The sequence below is a fragment of the Heterocephalus glaber genome, unplaced genomic scaffold (assembly GCF_053883595.1).
Source record: "Heterocephalus glaber isolate CG9 unplaced genomic scaffold, H.glaber_assembly_v1.0 deba00001600, whole genome shotgun sequence".
Classification (NCBI taxonomy): domain Eukaryota; kingdom Metazoa; phylum Chordata; class Mammalia; order Rodentia; family Bathyergidae; genus Heterocephalus; species Heterocephalus glaber.
In genome coordinates this window covers 7,380,901-7,404,915 of record NW_028258372.1, presented here as the reverse complement: position 1 = coordinate 7,404,915, position 24,015 = coordinate 7,380,901, and the positions used below count along the sequence as shown (strand labels likewise).

At 40.6% G+C, this 24,015-nt stretch overlaps 1 protein-coding gene and 1 pseudogene across 3 annotated transcripts in view; both read left to right on the top strand.

The window, feature by feature from the left end:
- Ahctf1 (AT-hook containing transcription factor 1) overlaps positions 1-24,015 on the top strand; it is a 77,107-nt gene that overhangs the window by 3,211 nt on the left and 49,881 nt on the right. For 2 of the 3 annotated variants that reach the window (XM_004853481.4, XM_004853482.4), the window contains exons 2-7: positions 6,416-6,543; positions 8,753-9,006; positions 11,828-12,008; positions 18,681-18,888; positions 20,776-20,892; positions 23,512-23,596. In XM_004853481.4, coding sequence (XP_004853538.1) covers positions 6,423-6,543; positions 8,753-9,006; positions 11,828-12,008; positions 18,681-18,888; positions 20,776-20,892; positions 23,512-23,596 — 966 coding nt within the window. In that variant the 5' untranslated portion in view covers positions 6,416-6,422. Of the gene's footprint in view, positions 1-4,093; positions 4,511-6,415; positions 6,544-8,752; positions 9,007-11,827; positions 12,009-18,680; positions 18,889-20,775; positions 20,893-23,511; positions 23,597-24,015 lie in introns of those variants that run through there. The other variant, XM_087194065.1, reaches the window with a different exon arrangement.
- LOC106010063 (F-box/LRR-repeat protein 19 pseudogene) lies at positions 13,061-16,404 on the top strand (annotated as a pseudogene).

The following is a 24,015-nucleotide window of genomic DNA, read 5'->3' as shown; positions in this document are numbered from 1 at the left end:
TGTGACTTGTGAAATGCCCAGTAATAAGAGTGGATGACCTTTTGCCTTTTAGGAATTCATAGTGCAGTAAAAAAAAGACAAACACAAGCTATGGCATTTTTTTTGGAAATGACATCTCACTACATTATGAAATCCAGAAGTCCTATTTAGGATTGACAATATAAAGGTAGAAAGAATGGAAGGAGATGAGATGAAATCACAGTCTGGAAAGTTAGTCCTTGAATGATGGGTATGATTTTAGCAGGTGGAGATGGAGGATGAACAGTGTAAATAAAATGAAAGTGCTAACCCATGGCACACTGTTGAATGAAGGGATTTGGGGAGCAAGGCAGTATATAGTCTAGGCCTGTTAGATTGTGGAGAGCCTTGATTGCCTGTGGCTGAGGTGTCAGTTTTTTCTATTTTTTAAGGAGTTACTGAAATTTTCTTGAGGAGGGGAGTGACATTATCAATTTGTGTTTTATTCAGAAGATGAACAGTTTTCATTGATAGTACAAAATGTTCCTGCTCTTCCCTATGGAAGGAGTTTAAACCTTGTAAATTACTTTTTAGGGGTTGCTGGTGGTGGCATAAAAGGCTGGGATTCTACTTAGGTTTGTACAATGCTGAATTTAGTGTCTTTGTCTTCTATGTCTCTATATGAGATTTTTTTCCCATATATTTCAGTTTTTAGAAGTTCTCTTCAGTGTGCTTAAATTTGAAAAGTTTTAAAACCAATTTTTGGCCTATGGATTGAAATGCTTAATTCCAAATTTGAAAAACTTTCACTCATGGCAGTTTCTTTTTAAAGTTCTTTTGTGCACCCCCCCATGATACATCTGGAGTCCTCTTTCCTAGAAGTTTAGTTGTGAAAAGACAATATAGAAGTATCAGATTACATATACTAGAACCTGGATTCACATTTCTATTCAGTTGGTGCTCTTTTTAATACCCTGGGTAGAACGTGTGATTATTGTATTACCTGTTATTTCTCAGACAGAAAGGGCTTTGAGGAAAAAATTTTCCCTTTGAAGTAGGCATTGATGTTCTTAGGAGGTTGAGAACCCAGTTCTAATCTCAGTGTCACTAAAGGGGAACTTTGTGTGTGTGTGTGTGTGTGTGTGCGCGCATGCTGTATAGAACCCAAATCTAATTAAATTACAATTGAATTAAAGTTGTTTTCCTAATCCTAAAGAACAGTTTTCTTAAAATTGAGATGAAGAGAGTGGAGCACTTGAGAGGGGCCATTGCCATTGCACTGAGGAAAGAGAAAGCTATGGATTCAGTGTTCACTCTAGCACTTTAGGATGTAATAAGCATTTAATGTTGGTTGAATAAACCCAAAATGATAAAGTAGTGTGTCTGTTGAATGTGGAAGATAGAAGGGATCACTAAGAAAGTTGAACAGCTTTAAGAATGCAAAGTTCTATGGTCTTTAATTAATTTCTACCTTTCTAAGGGTAGCGCTGGCTTAAATTATTTACGCATTATCGTTTAGGGAAATATCTTAGCCTTAGGCCAGAGTTAGAGGAGTGCTTTTGAACCTTTAACACTTGAGAACGTAAAAATTGCTTTAGCTTGTGTTCCATACAGATTTGGATCCATTTCTGATGGATTGATGTAATAAATACTTACTTTTTGGTTTTATTTCAGCGTAAGATACCAAAGAATATTATGATAAACCTACTCACTGGCAAATTCTAGTTTTTATTTTAGGGCAGTGATGGAGATTGTTTCTATCTATTTATCTATATATTGCGGGGGGGAGCGGTGTTCTGGGGATTGGGCCCAGGGCTCTGTGCATGCTAGGAAAAGTGCTTTACCACTAAGCTAGTCTCCCAGCAGTTTTTATAAATTTTTATTTTAAGATTGGGTCTCACTAAGTTGCCTGAGCTGGATTGGAACTTGAGTTCTGTCTGCCGCAGCCTCTTGATAGCTAGGATTACAAACCTGTACTACCTTGCATGGCTGAAATATTTGTCATAGGTAAAATAGTTCAGTTTCTTTTTTCTTTTTTTAGTTTTTTTTGAGACAAGGTCTCGCTATGTAGTTCAGATTGGCTTTGAACTCTGTGTAGCCCTAGCTGGCCTCAAACTTGAAGTGATCCTCCTGCCTCAGCCTCCCAAGTGCTGGGATTACAGGGGTGTGCCACCACACCTGGCAGTAGTTCAGTTTCTAATTTCTTGCTTTCATTGATCTTTTTCTGTCAGTACTGTATTTCTTTTTCAAAAAATCAGCTTTGGTTTCATTGATTCTTTTTTTTTTTTCTAGTGTCTGTTTCTTCTTTTGTGTTCACATTGGATTTAATTTGACCTAGTTTGTAAGGTGAAAACAGGTTATTGATATGAGGTCTTCTAGGTGTTTGATGTTACAAATTTCTAAGTACTTCTTTAATTCTATATGGTAAATTTTGCTTTGTTATTTTTATTTACCCAGGGCCTTTGCACTGAGCTACATCTCCAGCCCCTTTAAAAATTATTTTGAGACAGGATCTAGCTAAGTTGCCCAGGCTAGGCCAAAATTTGTGATCCTTCTGCCTTGGCTGCCCAGAGTGCTGAGATTACAGGTGTGCGTCCCCGCTCTGGCTTGGAGACAGGCTGTTTGAGCTTTTTTAGACAAGGAGAGAACAGCTTTTAACCCTTTAATTTTTCTCCCCACTGCTGAAGCACTCAATCCATTTCTGCACACTCTCTCTGTTCAGGCCTTGGGTATGATGAGATTTTCTCCTTTGGAGCTGTCCCTGACCATATGTTTGTCCATTGGCCTCTGATAGTTTTCTTACCTGCTTAGGTTGATAATGTGAAGGTTTGGGGAAATCCACCATGTATCTCTGGAGCTTTAGGTTTGGCTTCGTGGAAATCTCAACTCTTGTCTCCTTAATTCAGAGACCCTTGGTCTCTGTTTGGATTCCCCTGTGCTCTGTGTCCTGGACATTTTATGTAGTAAGTGGGACAGTCCTAGAAGTCCCCTTACTCACTTTCCCTTTCTCAGGGATTACAGTTCTTGAACACTTTGTTTCATATATTTCAGGTAGAAGGTCATATCTAGAATGGAAAATACAATTTTCTTTTAGAAAATTATTAAAGTTATCTTTCTTTAATAAGACTCATCCACCCAAGGAAATAGAACATTTAGTGTGTGTGTGTGTGTGTGTGTGTGTGTGTGTGTGTGTGTGTATTTTAGGTAATTTATGTTCATATTCCTTGTGGACAGTTGGTACATGATATACATAACACGTCTTGATTCATCTTTTCATCCTTTCCCCTTTCCTCCCTCCTTCCTCCCTCCACCTCTTAACCCCCACCCCCCCATCCCCCGCCTTTTGTTGTGCATGTTTGCAGTACGTGATGTCTACCTTCCTGGTGTGGAGTTGGTCCATGTGCAGAACACATCTTCATTTCTTTCTTCATAACCTCCCCCCCATCTCTTGATCCCCTTTTGCCTTTGAGAAAGAGCTATATTTTATTTTTTTAAATTGCTTAGTTCTTGTGGATTATTCTTTGAAGTAAACTTTCTAATTACCTTGTAAAAATCTTTAAAATTCTATGGCTATTTATTTATGTGGCAGTACTGGGGATTATACCCAGGGGTTGATTTTCATTGAATTGCAGTGATTATGGAACTTTATTGCTAAATGCCCATTCAATACCCCTTTGAGTATTTGGAGAAAGCTTCTACAAGAAATTCTCTAAGGTGTTCACTCTGGAGGAATGACTTTGGTTTTAAGTTTAATAGGAAAAAATGTTAACTTTAGTTTGCTATAAACTGTTTCTCATTGAGGTTGTATTATATAAGGTCATTAGAGGGAAAGCAACATAGTATCAGTGGATTCTGGCCTTTCCCATTCAAAATTTCTTAGGTACTGAGATAATTTAGAAGAAATAAATATTGTCAACTTGAGATCAACTTGTCAACAACTAAAGTTTGAACCTGGAAACCCCATGTAAATAGAAATTTTTCTATTAGAAGCTAATGGATATTACTTTTTGTTGACATTTTTTGCTTTGAATTTTGAAGATACCACAGACTTCTGATTTCTATTGTGGAAAGTCATTTTTTTTTCTTTGTGTGCTGCCTCAGATTCATTAGATTTCTTCATTTCAAGGAATCAGTGGGTCTCCTTAAATCTGGGAAATATGTCTTAGAATATTGCCTCTTCCTTATTAATATATTTCAGGGAAATTGTGACTAGACATGTTAGGTCTTTCTGTTGCCTGTAACTTTTAATTATCTGTTTGTCTCAGTGGTACATTTTTGAATAAGCTTTTAGGCTCTTTTTCTACTTTACTATTTAACCGATCCTCTGAACACGTTTGTGTTCTCTCTCTCTCTCTCTCTCTGTCTCTCTGTCTCTGTCTCTGTCTCTCTCTCTCTCTCTCTCTCTCTCTCTCATTAAGGTATAGTGCCACGCATGGTGATGCACATCTGTAATCTCAGCACTCAGGAGGCTAGGACAGGATCATTATGAGTTTGATGACGGCCTGAACTACGTATTGAGACCCTGTTTCAAACAAACTTAAAGAAAAAAAAGGTATAAAATATTTATATGGTGAATGGCTTTGAAAGGTTTTTGTTGTAAGATGTACAGTCTTTCTAGGGTTCCTAACTGTGACCTGTCACTTGAGGTCAGGTGTGGAATTTTCCATTTATGATGTCATGTCCTGCAAAGTGTTCTGAATTTTGGAGGATTTTAGATTTTCAGATTAGGGATGCTCAGCTGGCACTTACCAAGTTTTAGAGAAAGAACGCTGCCACTACCTTGGAGTCTTTGTCTGTTCCTCTCCTTCCTCTCAAAGGTAACGACTGTACTGTGGTAGATTTTCTGTTTATTTTTACTGTTTTATTAAAAAACGTTTTTGTCATGTTTGCATCCCTAGGCAATACATTGTTTAGTTTTGCATGTCTTTGTAATGCTTTATAAATGTAGACATTCTGCATGACCTTGTGCTTGTGAGGCAGGCATGTTGCAGCCCTCTGCTTTTATTTAATATTCTCACACTTATTCATATTGTTGTATGTAACTAATCCATTGTTATCCCTATATTGAGTTTTTTTCATTGAAGTTTAAAGTTTACTTTTTTTTTTTTTTTTTTTGAGATAGAGTCTCACTATGTAGTTCAGTTTGGCCTTGAACTCAACTTGGTAGCTCAGAGGAGCAGCTGCAAGCTCACAGAGATCCTCCTCCCTCAGTCTTTCAAATGCTGGGATTATAGTATTTCTAAGTTTTAGAGTTTTTAAAAAAATCTACTGGACCATTTTTCTTACAACTTTCAGTTTTTTTCTCATCAGGCTAAGCTTTGATCTCCATAAATACATTAGACATTTTCTATTTACTGATAATTTTAATATCTGAAGACTTTGGTAGTCTGATTCTTTTGGCTATTCATCATGTTATTTCGATTGTGAGCTTATTTTCTTTTGAACTTCATCCTTAAGAATTTCTTGCAATTCCAGAGGATATTTGGTTGTTTCTGTGGGTTGTTTGAAGTCTTACCAACTTGTGAGACTTTATTACTTCATAGTAAATTCTTCACCTGAGGATTTTCAGATAATAGCTTGGATCCTGGTCATGAACTTGTATGAAGGGAATTTTCTTTTTCTGAGTAGAGACTCAAAGCCGTGGTCAAAGTGGACAGTTGTATTATATTACTCCCCATCCTGGATTAATAAGTGTTTCTGTCATTCATGTGGAATTTAATGGGACTGAGGGAGGTTCTTAGTTTGCATTAGCTCTGTTGGTCCTAAACTTTAATCTTCTGCCCTGGTAGAATTCAAGAGTGCTCAAAGCAAGATCGAGGTAACCAGGATTAGATTTGTTAGCTAACCCTCAAGACCAAAGCAGCTTAAATGTCTCCCAAAATTCCTATCTTCTCTTCATTTTATGCTTTGCCAACTCACTCAAAAAGATGCTTAATGTATTTTGATTGTTTACAGTAGAGGCAGGTCATTTAGGGAATCTAGTTTTCATATTTTGGGAATGATATTTTATCTAGTAAAAGACATAAAACTCAATTTTTGAGATTTCTGTGGGTTTGGACATTTTTTCATGGGGTTTTTTCTTTTTATTGAAGAGGTAATTTTTCTAAAACATCAATTTTTCCCTCTGGTGTTTTCTGAAAGTAAGTTAGGCAATAAAATGAGTTGCATTGAACCAGTTTTCAAAGAATCTAGGGAATAAAGTATATTCTTAGGACATCTGGCTTAATCTTTATTTTACTAAGACTGAGAAATATTTTCTTAGGGAATAAATTTTCTTAGGGGAGAATACCTTGGACCTAGCTATACTTAAAAATGCATTTTATTACAGATTTTAGTTTTACTTACTTTTGGATGGTGGCTCACTTTCCTTCTTATGTTTCAGGATGGAAATAATCAAGTGTATGATACAGTAGTTCAAATGTAACATAATAATGTTATCTTTTAAAAATATTTACAGTGGAAGTATGCGAGACTTAATCGCTCAAGTGACTAGTGGTCTCCTGCATTTCCCACAAGTGACTACTCAAGCCCTTGGAGAAGATGAAATAACATTAGAATCAGTGCTTCGGGGAAAATTTGCTGCAGGTAAAATAATGTTGCTGAAAAATCACTAATTTGATTGATTTAGAAGATAAATATAAGTGTATAATATAGTTTCTTTAGTGAAAAGAACCTGTGTAGGGTGGCCTCATGACATACAACCACTTACATAACACCTGAATACACTGGAACACACCTGTGAATCTCTGGAGGATTTTTGTTAAATTTTCTTTATTATTAATACATGTATTTGTATACAAGTATCTTTTTAGTATTGAATATCTGCATTTGGAAAGTAGAAATAATACACCTCTGATTTTTTTATTATAATTAATAAACTTTATTGAGTGATGAATTTGGATTAGGGCCTTAACAATGTTTTTTTTCCCAGTACAGGGAATTGAACTCAGGACCTTGTGCTTGCCAGGCAGGAGTAGCATAGGGCCTTAACAATTTTATGAATAAAAAAATTTGATTTTAGGGCCAGGGTTTTAGCTCAGTGGCGCCCTACCTGCCTCGCAAGTGCAAGGTCCTGAGTTCTATACCCGGTATCAAAAATAATTATTTTAATTTTTAGGGCACTGGATAAAAAATACATATTTTCAGAAAGTCTTATTTCTAATTCCATTAATCTGAACATGATCTTAATTTATAGTTTTTAGATTGTGTAATACAACAGAACCATATGAAAGCAGCCATTGCAAATTTTAGTACAATGAAAAATATTGGAGAAAACCATAGAAAATGAATTTCATGCCATCCTTCCCATCAGGAAGGCACCAAAGTGTATACATCAGTTTTTTAGCCATTTGTGGTGCTTTTATCTTGGCTATTAAAACCAGTATTTTACTTACACACCGAGCATTGTCACAGCTTTTCATTGAGGTAGGTATAAAACTTCTTTAAGTAAGCACTGTTCTATGTAGCTGAGAATCAAGTGGGCTAAATAATTACATAGTGATCCTAATTACACAGGTAGGAAGTGGTAGAAAGAAACTTTGAACCATGGTATTCAGGGTCCCCGTGCTGCTTTTGTAAACTACAGTTTATAGCATCCCTCAACTAACTATAAACTAGTATATTCAACTATCTGGACATATGATGGATAGCTCAGCTTTTGTAAAATTAATGCCACTAATCTAGTTGCACAAGTGCAAATTCAAGATACAGTCTAGATTCTTGTGTGTCACTCACCTCTCCCTCTTTAATTCATCAGTGAACAAATACTGCTAATTCTGTGGTTAAGATGAATCTCCAGTGAATCCGCTCATCAGTATCCACAGACACCAGGGAGAATCATTATCTCCCTGCTTCTACTTTGTGCTTCTCTTTGTTCATTCTTTGCTTATGGTAACACTTAAAAATATATCAGATTGTTACTAAACTATTTTAAATGCTCTAGCGACTTTACATTATAATCAAAATAAAATTTGAATGTGATCAGTACGTCAAGAAGGAATTTCTATTTGTTTGGCTAGTTGTTTTGTTTTCTCAGAATGTAAACTCTTTAGGAATAAGATCCTGTTGTATTTTATAGCTCCTAGTGGTGTGTGTGTGTTTTACTAGGGATTGAACCCAGGGTTTTATACTAAGTTATATCCTCTGTCCTATTTAGTATTTTACTCTGTGACAGGATCTCACAAAGTTGCTAAGTTGCCTAGGCTGGGCTCAAACTTGTGATCCTCTTGCCTCAGCCTCCTAGAGTGCTGGAATTACAGGTGGGCGCCATCAAGGCTGGCTAGTCAATGTGTAATATAGTGGTTAAAGTATGAGATTTGGAATTAAGAAGGGCCGGGGATTTAGCTCAGTGGTGCCAGTGCCTGCCTCGCAAGCGCAAGTTCCTGAGTTTGATCCCCGGTACCAAAAAAAACACCCCAAAATCCACTGGGACCCACAGCTCAGGGAGCAGGCTTGGCCAGCCCGGTCAGCCCAGATAGACTTGAGGTCTACTTCAATGCTCTGTTACTTTGTAGCTGTGGCTTCGGAGAAGTATGATAAGGAGTAAATGAAATAATGTATTTAAGCACATAGTATGATACTTTTACTGAATGATTATTATTGTAGTTGTAGTTGCTCAGTTTTAATTTGAAGACCAAGCTGTTTAGCCATTTAGATTTCAAATTGGGGGGGGGTGATATGTAAAGTTCTGTGTTAATGAGCTATGTATTATATATTTACGTATGTGAAAAGGTTAACTGCTGTTTATTTCTTATGTACATAAATTATGTTTTTGCTTTTTTCCTCCTCCCCCTAGGGAAAAATGGACTTGCATGCTTGGCTTGTGGTCCACAGCTTGAGGTTGTGAACTCTGTAACAGGAGAGCGGTTGTCTGCATATCGATTCAGTGGATTAAATGAACAGCCTCCTATAGTCCTTGCTGTCAAAGAATTCTCTTGGCAGAAGAGAACTGGATTGTTAGTAGGATTGGAAGAAGCCGAAGGGAGTGTTCTCTGTCTTTATGACCTGGGTATATCAAGAGTGGTTAAAGCAGTTGTTCTTCCTGGAAGGGTAGGTAAAGTTTAAGATACTTGGATATTCTACTTATAAAAGAAAGTTTGCCAGGGGAGTATTTACTTGGAAAACTCATTGAACTTTGCAGTTAGTATTAATCTCCATTTATGTAAATGTGTTACTTTTCATAAAAATTTTTTAAGATGTTATCAAAAGAACTTAACGTTTAAGATATTTCTTGTTCTTGGCTAGAAAATGTCATAGAAAAATAGTAATGAATGATATCTGATGTTCCTCTGAGTCTTGTTCTTATCCCTTGTTTTATTCCATGAATATATTCAGGTTATAAAAAGTATATGTTACTATAAGATTTTAGAATGTTTTTTTCTTTTTGAGGCTGTAACCTTAAAACAATGTGAAAAAGACTTTTACTATTAAGATTTTAATTATTTATTTATTTATTTGGGTATGGGGATCCAACTCAGGACCTTGTGCTTACCAGGCAAGCCCTGTGCCGCTGAGCTACATCCCCAGCCCTTAATAATGTATTTAAATAATGGTTAATTTATATTCATCATTTAGTCTGTGTATGCCTTCCATATGTCTGACATCTTAACCAACAATAATTTTAAAGGCTAGATTGTTTCTTCAACAGATCTGTTGCTGCTTTTCTATGTATACTCGGTTAGAAAAAAAGTGAGTACTTACAAATAGAAGACATTCGGGTTCCGTGATGCATGCCTGTAATCCTAGCTACTTGGGAAGCTGAGGTAGGAGGATGATGAGTTTGAGGCCAGCCTAGACAATATACCTTAACCCCATCTAAAATCTCCCCGCAAAAAAGAACCCGAAACCAAGAGTGGAATTCATAAGAGTGGAATTCTCTTAATACATGGTATACCTTTACATGTATATGCACACATATAATGTATATATTATACGATATATTTGTTAATCGTGTATATTATATGTAGTATTTACATTATGTAATGTGTATGTATGTGATATAAACAGTCATATTAGAATAGAATTTCTAAAGTTAGAAGGGAGCTTAATGACTAATAGTGGAGAAACTGGGGCCCAGTGAGATGATGTAGGGGACCAAGGTAGTTTGTAGTCTGGTGTCTTACATGCCCCCTGAGAATGGTAATGAACACACTAGAGTAGAAAAGATTTTAGAGGCAGAATTACATTAGTTTATTGAGTGTTTACCGTAGTATAAATCAGGCTATGTACTAATTTTGGGGATAAGTTAATTGAAGTTGGTCCAGCTTTCAAAACACTGTAAAATTATGGTCTAGTTGAAGATTATAAAATACTTTGTTAAGTTGAAGCACTTGGAACATGAAGAACATCTAAATAATTTCTACTCAAAAGAATTGAATATTTCAAGCAAAGAAAAATGGAAAAAATAACAGTACCAGAAGCATTTGGGAAACTAGATTTAATTTAGAATGGTTGGGGGCGAAAGGGAGGAGGAAGTGGGAGCTAAAAATACTGAGTGTGAATGGCCTTGTTTTTAATTAGGGGCCTCCTCCTAAAGTCTATGATGATTTAAGTTTTTAGCAGAACTTTAAAGTAAAAAGCTTCTTGGATTGAGTCAGGAAGGGTGTTATAAAAAAAGAAAATGATAGTTGTAATTAAGGTAAATAATATGTATTGAACCAAGAAAATGACAGTATAAATGGAGAGGAAGAAACATTCAAAACATTCAGAAGGTAACTTCCCAACAGAACTCACTGATCATTTTAAACAAGAGAAATTAAGTTGAATATGGTGACACATGGCTATAATCTCAGCACTGTGGGAGGCAAAGGCAGGAGGAGCACAAGTTTGAGCCCAATTTGGGTGACTTAGTGAGACCCCCTATCTCGAAAGGTTGGTGGTTTGCTAGGATTAGCTCAGTGTGAAGACCTTTTCAATCCCCAGTACCACAAGGGGAAAAAGTAATTAAGGACAAACAAGAGTTAAAATTTCTAGTTGCTCAGTTGAATGGATGGGTGATAAAAGGAAGAGGAAATAGAAAAGACAGGTGTGTTCAGGATAGATACCATAAGAGGAAGTTCAACTAACTAGTTTTTGGCTACGGGCATAGTATATTCTCCTAAATACTTTACACTGCCTCTTCTAGAATTAAGGTAGTGTTAATAATCACTTCATATAGGGGCCAGGGATTTAGCTCAGTGGTTTTGCCGCCTGCTGCGCAAGCACAAGGACAAGGACCCAAGTTCAATCACCAGTACCAATAAATAAATAAAATTTGACTTATTGGATAAAAGGGAAAAATATAACTCCATAAATAGCTATGGTGTAATTTTCTTTAATTCTGATCCTCATTGCCAGCAACTCCGTCTCTGCCAAAGCTTTGTATGAAGTCCATTAGAATATAACCTGTTTAGAAGATAACCCCTAAGTATCTTGTGTAGGGAGGATTTCTTTGTTTTATTTTAAGGAGTAGACAGTAAATTTTTCTGGAATGATTTGTTTTTACTCTTAAGCTGTATAATCCTAGAGTGATTTGTGGTTTGGAGCTTAAAGTAAGAATAGTTTCTTTAAGTTTAATGTTTAAGTTTATGGTTTTTATAATTTGGCTAATGCTCCAAGCCTCAGGTTATTTCATCATGAAACGGATAATTACATAAAGTCCAATATCAGAGGAATATTGTGAAGGTTAAATGAGCCATTACCACAATGACTGGCACCTAATAACTCTTAATAAATATCAGTTATTCAACTGCTTTCTTAATATATGAAGTAATAGTATAATTCCTAATGAATCTGAGAATTTCATTGTTGCAACTGCTTTAATTTTTTTGCGTTGTTGGTTGTGTTTTCTCACTTCATAGGAGAGAAACCAATCATATATTCTGTTTTCTAGGTAACAGCTATTGAACCTATAATTAATCATGGCGGAGCCAGTGCAAGCACTCAGCATTTACACTCAAACCTGCGATGGCTTTTTGGTGTGGCAGCTGTGGTCACTGATATTGGACAAATCCTTCTGGTTGACCTGTGTTTGGATGACTTATCATGCAATCAAAATGAAATAGAAGCGTCAGGTAATTAGCCATTTTTTACTTGAAATCAAAATTGAGGATTTGAATGTTCTGACTCAATGGAATGTTTTTTAAAATGGCCCAAAATTTTTATACAGTATAGCAAATTGTTTATATATTTTTGTTTCTTTTGTTGTATGTTCCTAGGCACTGTGAAGATTCTTCTTGCATGGGTTACTCTATTTTGTGAAAGTGTTCATATGCTAAAGTAGGCCTTAAAAATGTAGAGATGTTAATCTCTTTATATATATATATATATATATATATATGTATATACACATATTTGAATAAGCTCTGTTCTTAAGTAAATCTTAGAATAAGGGCTAAAAATATAAAATCTTGATCCTCATCAGCCAGTATAAAATTCTTCAGCCATGCCTGCATCTAAGAGTGTTTCTGGCATATTGTTTATGTTCTTATGGTAAGGCCAAGGGAGAATAAAGTAATTTAATAGGAAAAACAGTAATTAAAAGTTTCCTAACAAAATAACATCCTAAACTAACACTATTTAAATACAAATAAAGTAAGTAGAAATTTCCTCCTTTAAAAGCCTTTATTTATACAGCTACTCTTTTCAAGTGCCTTCAATTTTTTTAAATTGTGAGACTCTTACTGATTGGTTCATGTAAAGAGGAGAGTTTACTAAAAATATGTTTTACTTACAAGGTTTCAGGTAAGGTTTTTTTTGTTTTGTTTGATGGTGCTGGTGATTGAATTTGGGGCTTTATGCATGCTAAACAAGTGCTGTAACTCTAAGCTACGTCTCCAGGTCTTTTCTACAATTTTATTTTGAAATGGGATCTTGTTGTATTGCCCAGCTGACCTTGAACTTGTTTGTCCTTCTGTCTCAGCCTCCTGAGTAGCTGGGATTTCAGGTGTGTGCTCCCATACTTTGGCTAGGAAAGGATCATTTAACCCTGAAAAGGTTTTGACTTTGAGGATTTTAATTTTTAAAGAAATAAAAATAGATACTATCTGTATTTTATTTAGCTTATAGCAAGTGTAGCTTATAAAAATTGTTGAGGTAAAATAAAACTGATAGATTCAAACTACAAATGGTAAAAGTATCTGGGCAGAAATTGACCGAAGAACCAAATCTGTCACTGACTGACTTAAGAAGTTCTTTATCTGGTAGAATGCCTCACATTTTGTAATTAACTGTGTAAGGCTGGGGCATGGCTCAATGCTAGGTAGAGCACTTGGCTGGCATGGATAGGACCCCTGGGTTTGATGTTCAGGACCACAAAACAATAATACAAGACTATAACTGCATTTTGATGTGTGTCCATTTATATTTTCTGCAAATGTAAGTTAGCTTTGAGTAAAGATTAATATTTTACATTTTGCTGAAGATACTTTGGCAGTGCTAAAGTATTTATACTGTATCATATCGGAAGGTACATGATGTACAATTGCTTCTCAGTAATCAGTGGGTTTATATTGATAATGTGATCTTTTTTTTTTTTTTTTTAACTTTCCCATAAGTTTTAAAATGGTGTTCAACCAGGTATCGGTTTTGTCCTTTAAGAGATATTTGGCAGTGGTGCTTCTGGCTACCCGTAGTTAAAAGACTAGGGAGAGCTGAGCAGGGATGAGAGAGGCGGCCAGGGCCCAGGGCCGGAGCAGCGCGGGGCCGTGGGACCAGGGCGGCTGAGACCCCCCTGCTGCCCCCTCCCCTTCCCTGCCCCACGGTCCCCTCCTCCCACGCTCCCCTCCTCCCACGCTCCCGCTCGAGGAGGGGGTTTATTTAAATTTTATTTAAATTCCTAGCTTCCGAGGGTCTTGCGCTGGGGGAGGGGGAGGGCAGTGGCGCGCACTGGCTGGGGGGCGGGGCAGAGCGGCTTCCTTCGCCCCCTCCGCTCGCCCTGTCGCCGTAGAGCAGGGGGCGCAGTCCAGGGGCGGGCCCAGGGGAGGGGGGACAGGTTACAGCGAACCCCCCTTCCCCGGGAACAGGCGGGGGGCAGGCCTTGAACCCCGGAAACGGCGGGGGGGGTGCAGGCCAGTCCCTGGACCCCTGGGTAGTGGGAACCGGGAAGGGGCCAGTTAAAGGGCCGGGGGCTCCTGGAGAGGCCGGACGGGGCGGGAGTAGGGGAGCTGGGATTCGGACCCGGGACTGAGCGGGGCGGGCAGAAGCTGAGCACCCTGCGTCCCGGGGAGCCCCCGTTGGTCGGGGGGGGGGGCTGAGGGACTGAGCCCCCCAGAGGAGGACCTCCCCCTGGAACGGCAGCGCCACAGCCCGTGGGAGGGCCTCGACCCTGGCGCCCCCCATTTCCCCTCACCGCTGTCCCGGCCTCACCCTCCCCCCATCCCCCGCTACCGCCGACCCTCCGGGAGCTGCTGAGAAGGGAGAGATAGCTCCCGGGACACGTGTGAGCCCTCGGCGTTGCTGACGCCCCCAGTGTTGTCGATCGGCCCCGGCCGACGCCGAACCCCCGCTGCCGTCGCTGCCGGGCCTGTTTTCGAACTGAGTGCGGGGACTGCCGCTTCTGCCGAGACATGAAGAAGTTCGAGACATGAAGAAGTTCGGGGGGCCCAGGTGCATGAAGCAGTCGTGCCTGCTCCGGCAGTGCACTGCCCCCGTGCTCCCACACACAGCTGTGTGCCTCTTGTGTGGGGAGGCTGGGAAAGAGGACACAGTGGAGGGAGAAGAAGAGAAATTTGGTTTGAGCCTCATGGAGTGTACAATCTGCAACGAGATCGTCCACCCTGGCTGCCTGAAGATGGGGAAGGCTGAGGGTGTCATCAATGCGGCGATCCCCAACTGCTGGGAGTGCCCTCGCTGTACCCAGGAAGGCCGAACCAGCAAGGATTCAGGTGAGGGGCCAGGCCGCCGCAGGGCTGGCAACGGTGAGGAGGGTGCCAGCCTAGGGAGTGGATGGAAGCTGACGGAGGAGCTGCCACTTCCACCGCCTCCACCCAGGCGCAAGGGCCCTCTACCTGCTGGCCCCCCGCCTGAGGACGTTCCTGGGCTCCCCAAACGAAAGGAGAGGGAGGTAGGGAATGAGCCCCCCACCCCAAGAAAAAAGAAACCAAAGCCACTTTTGGCCTCTGCTGAGGGCCCGGTGGTACCATCCCCATCACCCCAGAGGGAGAAGCTAGAACGCTTCAAGCGAATGTGCCAGCTGCTGGAGCGGGTGCCTGACACTTCTTCCTCTTCGGACTCAGACTCCAGCTCAGACTCATCAGGCACATCGCTGAGTGAGGATGAGGCCCCTGGCGAGGCCTGGAATGGGTGATGACCAGCCCGGGGCAGCTCTGGCGAGAAGGAGAACCGTGAGGGGCGGCGGGCCGTGCGCACTGGCAGTTGGGGACCCCTGCTCAGCTGGCCCCTGGGCCCGGCTCCACCACCCCGGCCCCCACAGCTGGATCGGCATGTGGTACCCCCCCCCCACCCCCCGCCTCGGAGCCCTGCCTTTGGCTGCTGGATCCGACCACCCTCCGCCCCGGGCTGCCTGACTTGTGTCTTCCAGCACCTTGGGCCCCAAGAGCTGTATGTCTGCATGCGAGTCTGCCGGACTTGGATCCGCTGGTGCTACGACAAGCGTCTATGGCCTCGAATGGACCTGAGCCGGCGGAAGTCACTGACACCACCCATGCTCAGTGGGGTGGTTCGCCGCCAGCCCCGTGCCCTGGACCTCAGCTGGACAGGTGTCTCCAAGAAGCAGCTCATGTGGCTTCTGAACCGACTGCAAGGCCTCCAGGAGTTTGTGCTCTCCGTCAGCTCCTGGCTCTCTGTCTCTGCCCTGGGCTCAGCCCCACTGCCAGCCCTGCGGCTCCTGCACCTGCGCTGGATTGAGGATGTTAAGGACTCCCAGCTCCGAGAGCTGCTGTTGCCTCCACCGGACACAAATCAGGGCAAACGGAGAGCCTGGCGGGCCTGGAGCTGACAGACGCCTCCCTGCGGCTCCTGCTACGCCATGCACCCCAGCTGAGCGCCCTGGATCTGAGCCACTGTGCCCATGTTGGAGACCCCAGCGTCCACCTTCTCACAGCTCCCACTTCCCCGCTCCGAGAGACCCTGGTCCGCCTCAATCTTGCCGGTTGCCACCGCCTCACCAACCACTGCCTCCCGCTTTTCTGCCGCTGCCCACGTCTCCGCCGCCTAGACCTGCGCTCCTGCCGCCAGCTCTCACCGGAAGCTTGTGCCCGTGCCGGGCTGGCAGCCGCTGGGCCCCCTGGCCCCTTCCGCTGCCCAGAGGAGACACCGCTAGTTGGGTGCCCGCCCTCCCCCAGGACTCGTCCGGAGCCTGGACCCCGGGCCTTCGTGCACCCCGGCTGGGAGGCCAGGTCACCCCTCAGGACCGAGCGCCTCCCGCCTCTCCCCCTGCACTGATCTCCGGGGCCTCCCCTCCCCTCCCTCCCCCCCTTCCACCCACTTCTCTTCGGTCCCCTGGGGAACTGAGCCAATGGGATGGTGGCGGGGGGTGGGGGGTGGGGGGGGCGGGGGGGGGGTTACAGTGCAAGTCTGCAGGAGGGAGATGGGAGAGGGGTGCGGGCCGGGAGGTGGAGGGGGGTAGGAAGCAAAGACCAGATACTTGGGGGGTGGGCGGAGGGGAGGCAGGAGGAGCAGGGGGTCTGGCGTCCCTGGAGGGAGGGGGAGCAGGAGCCCAGCGGGGCCACCCCTCCTTCCCCACCCTGACTCCTTGGACGTCACTGAAAACGGCAGCTAGAGTCGGGTGCGGGCCTACCTGCTGTTGAGCTCCCAGCCCAGGGGAGTGCGAGGGGTACCCAGCCCCGCCTTCCTCTCTGCACAATACTTGAACATTCACCTGTACTGAAGTGTTACTTGAACCGGGGGACCTCGGACCTGGGGGAGCCGGAGTGGGATGAGGCGAGACCAGCGTGGACTGTCTGGACCGGTGGGCACCCAGTTTGGACCGTGCCACCCCGGCACTCTCTCTGGAGCAGTGCACCCCTCCTGACCTGAGTTGGGGATGGGGTGTGGCAGCCCAAGGATGGGGAAGATGGGACTCCTCCAGCTTGGCTCTTCCCACTTTTTCATTGTCATGGAAACATGTAACGCATTTGCCCAGGGACCTGCCACTGCTGGTTGCCATGGAAACAGCAGCCAATGAACACCTCCCTATGCCAGTGCTAAGGCTGGAAATGGCCCCTCAGTTGCCATGGGAACTTAGTAACAGACTCTTGGCTTTCCCACCCCTTACTCCATTGAGGGGGTGAGGGGGTCGGGGCCAGGTCCCGCCCCCCAGCCTGAGCTTGGGGGGAGCCGGGTTGTACCGTGGGGGCTCTATACACAAACCTCAGGTAACAGGGAGGCGCGAGGGTGGGGGGAGGGATTGGGTGGACCAAAGGCTGGAGGGGAGGGCCCCAGGGGACGGCGGAAGGTTTGAGGAGCCCACTTGTGGGAGGGGACGAGGCCGCCCGCTGAGGGCAAGGGGGACCCAGCAGGGTTGGGCCCCTGGGTCCCAGGTCTGTACAATATGGTTTGCTATAAAACACAAACTTCCAACCGGGGGAAAAAAAGAAAAGACTAGGGATGCTGCTTAATATCCTGTATTGTTCAGAATAGCCTTCCACAGCAAAGAATTTTATGGCCTCCAAATGATGATAGTGCCAATATTGAAAACTACTTTAAGCTATTTTAATTAATTGACATTTGTATTTCACCAGTGGCTGCAAGATGGTTTGGTTTGTTTTGGTTTGTGTTTTGTATGGTTCTGTTTTATTGTAAATTGATTTTAAAATTCTGTCAATATAAAGGGGAATTCTTTTCATTAACTTTTACTGTTTGCTACCTGAAAATGCAGATTGAACAGAAAGAGGAGAATAAGTGTTTAATATTTTTGAAATACTAATTATCAGAGTAAGAAGTTGGTCCTACTTCCATTGGTTCATTAAGATTGTTTGTAGATATGGGCAGCATGAGCTTTAGTCTTGACTATTTTATTTCCTTCGGAGTTTTTTTTCTTGGTACTGGGGATTGAACCCAAAGCCTTTGTCTTAAGCTACATCCTCAGTGCTTTTTATTTTTTATTTTGAGACAAGATCTCACTAAGATTCTAAGTTGATTTGGCCTGGGCTTGAATTTTCCATCTTCCTGCCTCAGCCTCTGAGAATGCTGGATTTGCAGGCATGCACCACCACGGCTGGCTCTTGCACTCCTTTTTGAGTATCATACTTAAACTCAAAACGTAGGAGGTTTTTAACATACTTGTGTTTCATTTATTTGTATTACTTTTGGTGCTCAGAATGCATTATCTTTGCTAACAAGAGCCCATTTATCATCTGACACATACTCTTTAGTAAAGATGTATAAGAATTATCTGTGTATTTCCTATTTGAGGCATGGAGTTAGCCATTCCTTCAAAGGAGGTTGTAGTTTTAAATTTGAATCAAGAAATAATCAGCCTTACGTGTGATTGGCTGGGAAATTAATACTTAAGAGAGTCTACCTCGAATAACATTGGATGTTTGCTGATTTTAAAACTATACAATTGTATTTTTTAATTATGCATTAAAATAAATGAAGATAAGATGGCTATTTTCTAGTTCACCATGCTTTATCATTAGTTTTATTTTAATTGACACATTTGACTTGATGATTTGAATAATTGATGACGTTTGCTTTTTTGCTATCTGTAGTTTCTTTTTGTCAGTTTTTTGTGTTCTATCCGTAGTTTTTAGTCTTACTTGTCTTACTACTTCTTGTTTTAGACCTTGAAGTTGTAACTGGTATCCCAGCTGAAGTACCACACATTAGAGAGGGTGCAATGAGAGCTGGGCGTCATCTGTGTTTCCAGTTACTAAGCCCATCTGGAACGGCTGTTTCTACTCTTAGTTACATTAACAGGACAAATCAGCTTGCTGTAGGTTTTTCTGATGGCTTCCTAGCACTGTGGAATATGAAAAGCATGAAGAGAGAGTAAGTATAACTTTTCTTCTTGCGTGGTTTCTTTTTGTTTGTTTTTGAGACAGGGTCTTTCCATGTTGTCCATGCCAGCCTTGAACTTGCCCTGCAGCACAGGCTGGCTTTGAACTCGCGATCCTCCTTCCTTTGCCTCCTGAGTGCTGGGATTGCAGGCAGGTACCACCACACCTGGCTTTTTATTTTAATATTAGTGCTTTCTTTTTTAATATATATGTTAAAGTATTTGAAAATTAGCAAGAGAAGAGTAATTGACCATAAATAACTTTTCATTGGATTCCATCATAATTTGATATAAGGAAGTGACCTAGAACATGAATTTAGCTTGGTTCTTTCAGTGTTTGGAAAGTATTGCACTAGTGGAATTATTCTATTTGCTAATTCTGTAGGCACGATCTGTGGCTAAACTATTTGTATAGTATGAATTCTTTCTGAAATATATTTTATCATACATTATATAAAATAGTTGAATAAAGTGTTCTATTTATTTATTTATTTTTGGTACTGGGGATCAAACTCCGGTCCATGCTCTTGCTCAGCAGGCGGCGAAACCACTGAGCTAAATCCCTGGCCCCATAAAGTGTTCTATATTGATGGAAAAAAAATTTTAAGAATCAAAGTTATAAAATACTTGTGTTTTAAATTTTATGCTGTCAAAACCTTCCCCAAAATATGATTAAATTGAAACTTTATCTTTGAAGTTAAATTCTCTATTATGGTGGCACACACATATAATCCCAGCACTCTAGGAGTTTGAGGTAGGAAGATTGCAAGTTTGAGCCCAGCCTGGGCAACATAGACCCTGTCTCAAAAATAGAAAGAGGGTGAGAATGCACCTCAGTGCTATTGACGCTGGGTTCAGTTGCCATTATCACCACCACATACACACACAAAAAAGCCTGGAATTAGTGAAGGAGGCAGCAGATAGGTTTTTTAGTTACATAGATTATTGTTGAGTTAGGTAGATGCCTGTTTGGCGCTTAGGATGTTAATTTACACCGCCCCCACCCCTAGGGCATATTGATGTATTTATCTCACTTCTGTTTTTATCCTTTTATTGGCTCTGGTTTTTTAATTGCTCCTAAAACAGTCCTGGAGAAACTGGCTTTTATAGCAGTGATTTCTTAGTATTATTACTGTTTGGCTAATTATGCTTTTCTTCCTTTTGTGGTACAGGGAATTGAACCTTAGGTCTGGCACTTGGCAGGCAAGAACTATACACTGAACTGTCTTTCCAGCCCTTGTTTATTTTGAGACCAGGTCTCACTAAGTTGATCTTACTATCCTTGAGCTTTGTAATTCTAGCCTCCAAAGTAGCTGGGATCACAGGCATGTGCCATCATAGCCAACTTGGCTAATTATGCTTTTTTAAGGGATTTATGGAAAGTCTAGTTTCTTGTTTATCTTCTCTTTTGGCACTGGGAAACTGTCTTTTAAACCAAAGTGGCCACATTCGGGTGGTGTGGCCATTCTTCATCTTTTTGTAGGATACTTACTAGAGAGTAGTAAGGTAATGTCATACATTGGTATGAATCTTAAGAACTAGATCACACATAATAAATGTATGCATGTGATTCAGTAATTAGCACCCGTTCGGGGTGGAGGTGATAGGTGGCATGGCCATAGTTTTGATGTCTTGTGCCTATGTATTTTTTAAGGTAGGATGAATTGGCTGTGTCCCTAAATCAGTTTTGGGGATCATGTAAACAGCGGTTTCTTTTTTTTTTTTTTTTTTTGGTACCAGGGATTGAACTTGGGTCCTTGCGCTTGTGCAGCAGGCAGCGAAACCACTGAGCTAAAACTGCAGCCCCATCAGCGGTTTCTTAACCCAGATTTTTTCCAAAAATGGTAACCTAAGAATATACTACCTTTTGCCTGTTTTAGGTATTACACACAATTGGAAGGTGGAAGGGTTCCTATATATGCCGTTACTTTTCAAGAACCTGAGAATGATCCTCGTAATTGCTGTTACTTGTGGGCTGTTCAATCTACTCAAGATAGGTTAGTGTGATGCATGCAATTTTAAAAATGTTTGTCAAAATGGAATAGTTAATTTCTTTTGGGAAGCTTTGTACTTTGTTTCTTTTAGCAAAACCAATGTAATTCTTTCTGTAAATTAAGAAGTAGTAGTTGAAGTTATTTAAATGATTGTTTTTACATGTTTGAGTAATTAAGATACCAGTAAGAAGAAATTGTGCTTGCTTAACTTGGTTCAAATGATTTTTCAAAGGGTAACCCAATCCAGATAAAGTACCCAGCTTCTTGTTACCTTCAGTGGTTTTTAAGGCCTAATTTATAATCTCATTTCCCCACTTCCATTGTCACGCCTGTCTTCTGTTATTTATTCTCACTCTGTTCTCTAGTCCTTGATTTACACAGTATGTTCCTATAGTTAATTTGGCTAATCTTTTTGCATCTATTATAAGCTCTAATTTTGTTACACCTTTAGTTTATGAAAAGTCTTTCAGTTCAATTTCTAGATGGTTAAACTTACTCATTTCCTGGCCTAGGAACAGTTCAGGTATTGACTTTTATTCATTTTGAAGGTTTAGTTCTTTCTTTAATGGTGGAACAGTTAAGTTTGTGGTATAAATGCTGTATCTTGGTAACTTACTATTCTTAGTAGTTTTTCTTTATAGATCCATCCTAAGATTCTAGATATCTTGAAGTACAGTCATTTCAGATTTTTGTGTTAGATTGCCAAATAAATGAATGAATAATTGGTTTGTCACTTTTGAAATTTATCAATCCTGTGGAAAACTGAATTGAAAATATATAAACTATCATTGAATCATATCATATTCCAATCTGTCTGATTGTAAATGTGCGTCAGTGACTTAAACTATGATTCTTGAAGGCCCCAAGTGATAGAGAATGAAGGAGGAGGACTTTCATTGAAACTTTTGTTTTCCATTTATTTTTCCCTCTGGTACTGTTCCTTGGGGTGATGATTTCTATAAACTTTTAAGTACACTAAAATATAAATTTAAATCAAGAAGAGAAGTAGTATGGTCCCTTTTCCACCCCATGAGAATAATCATTTGAACAAAATAAAGGAGCAAGAAAGGAAGAATTATTGTAGAATGAATATATATCACCATGTGATTACATGGGTGCAGATCTTAAATCGTTGCCATAGTATTCATTGATTATCATTAAAAACACATTTAGCTGTGTAATAAAAATGACTGGTATTCCCTTTAATGTTGATTGTAGGCACTCTATCCTGTTGACTATTTGGTTTTCTGAGGCCATTTGTTTTTGCTTTATGGTCATATGTTCAATCAACGTGGTTTTGGGCATCTACTGTGTGCCAGTAACTGCCCTAGGGAATATAGTTATACATAAGATCGATTAAATTTCCAGTGAGGAAAAGAGATAGCAAATAAGTAGATTAGTCTGTATATTTAATATAACTTCATATGATGATTTTAATGCTGAAAAATAAAGTCAGGAAAGGGAATATAGAATATGGTAGAATACAAGGAATTGCTGTTTTTAGGTAATCAGTCAGAGTTGGGGCAGGGAATGGTGGAGGTATGGGAAGATCTGGGAGGGAAAGAGAAGTATTTAGGAAAAGCAAAGTCAGACGGGTAGAGCACAGAGTAGTTATAGATAAGGGCAGAAAAATGTTTATTTGCATATACTTTGTATAAAGCTTGGGTAAGGAAAGTGAATTTTCTCTGACTACCTCAAGCCAATTAAATCAATTTTTGGTGACATGAGCTAAGAATTAGAGTTTTTTGCGAATCTCTTCTAGTGATTCTAGTAATAAATAACCAAGGTGGAAAACCACTGGCTTAGAATGAGTGAAAATGACTGGAAAAAAGAAGAGAGCTGCAAACTGTCTCGGGAACATACTTGGAGATTAAGAACAAGAGCCAAGGTAGCCAGCAAAGGACTGAGGAGTGGATAGTGTCATGTTGGAAGCCAAGTAAAAGTAATGTGTTAAGAAAGCTTAGCTACTAATAATAAGATTCAAAGTCAGATGATATAACTCTGCATAGCTGTACTTAACACTGTGCACTGTACTTCGCTAATGCATGGTTGTTCTGATACTTTTACTTTCCATCTTTGTAAGCCCTCATCTTCATGGTCCAGGGCAACATCTTCATTTTAAGTAGAAGTAAAACAAGATGGAGGAAGAGACCAGGAAGAAGAAGCAGCAAAGGACATGTTATCTCCTAGGAAGGATCTCTGTAGTAGCCATGGGATAATTGCTTACCTTTCATTGGCCAGAATACTTGCCCACAGAGATACAGTACCTGGAGCTGCTAATGAACCTGTGATAGTTCAGTTATTTTAAGTAGCCATATGTCTTAAGACATACCTATTGAAGGCAGAATATTTGAAAAAAAGAATAATGGGTAAAAAGTTATAGTTGTTGCCAGGTAGCTATTACTTAAAGTATGCCAATGTCAGCTTAATTTGAATTTTAAAAACAAAAGTAAGTTATTGTTTCAAAGGACTAAATTTTGTGAAAACAACCATATAAAGATAAGTTCTTCACAGAGACAGTTTCTAAATATGCATTCAGTGTTGTATGCAGAAAATTCAGATGTTAAATGATATTTAATGTTTTAATGTATTTAATGTGTCTCCTCAATTTGTTTCTTTCAGTGAAGGTGATGTTTTGAGTTTGCATCTGCTTCAGCTGGCCTTTGGTGATAGAAAATGTTTGACATCAGGACAGATCTTATATGAGGTAAATGATAATTACGTTATTAACATTTTCTTTTCTCAACTATTTTAAATATTTTGTCTTTCATTTGAAAGATTGAAAAGTTATATTCAAGTTAGTGTTGTATTCATAATATAGAAGTACTGGATTAGTGATCCTGAGATCTCCAGTTTATTTTACCTGTTTTACAAATATAGCACTCTTCTTCAGGTATCATTTTCTTCTAAAATGAGGGAAGTGGACTAGACTCAAGTTTGTGGCCTTTTTAGAAAAACAATCCCTTGTTGCTCTAACATATCAAGCAGTAAGTCCAGTGTCTATAAGAGGACACATACACCTAGATGCTCAGATAACTACCTGGTTTTTTGTTGTTGTTGTTGTTTGTTTTTTTTTTGGTACCGGGGATCGAACTCGGGTCCTTGCCCTTGCAAGGCAGACGACAG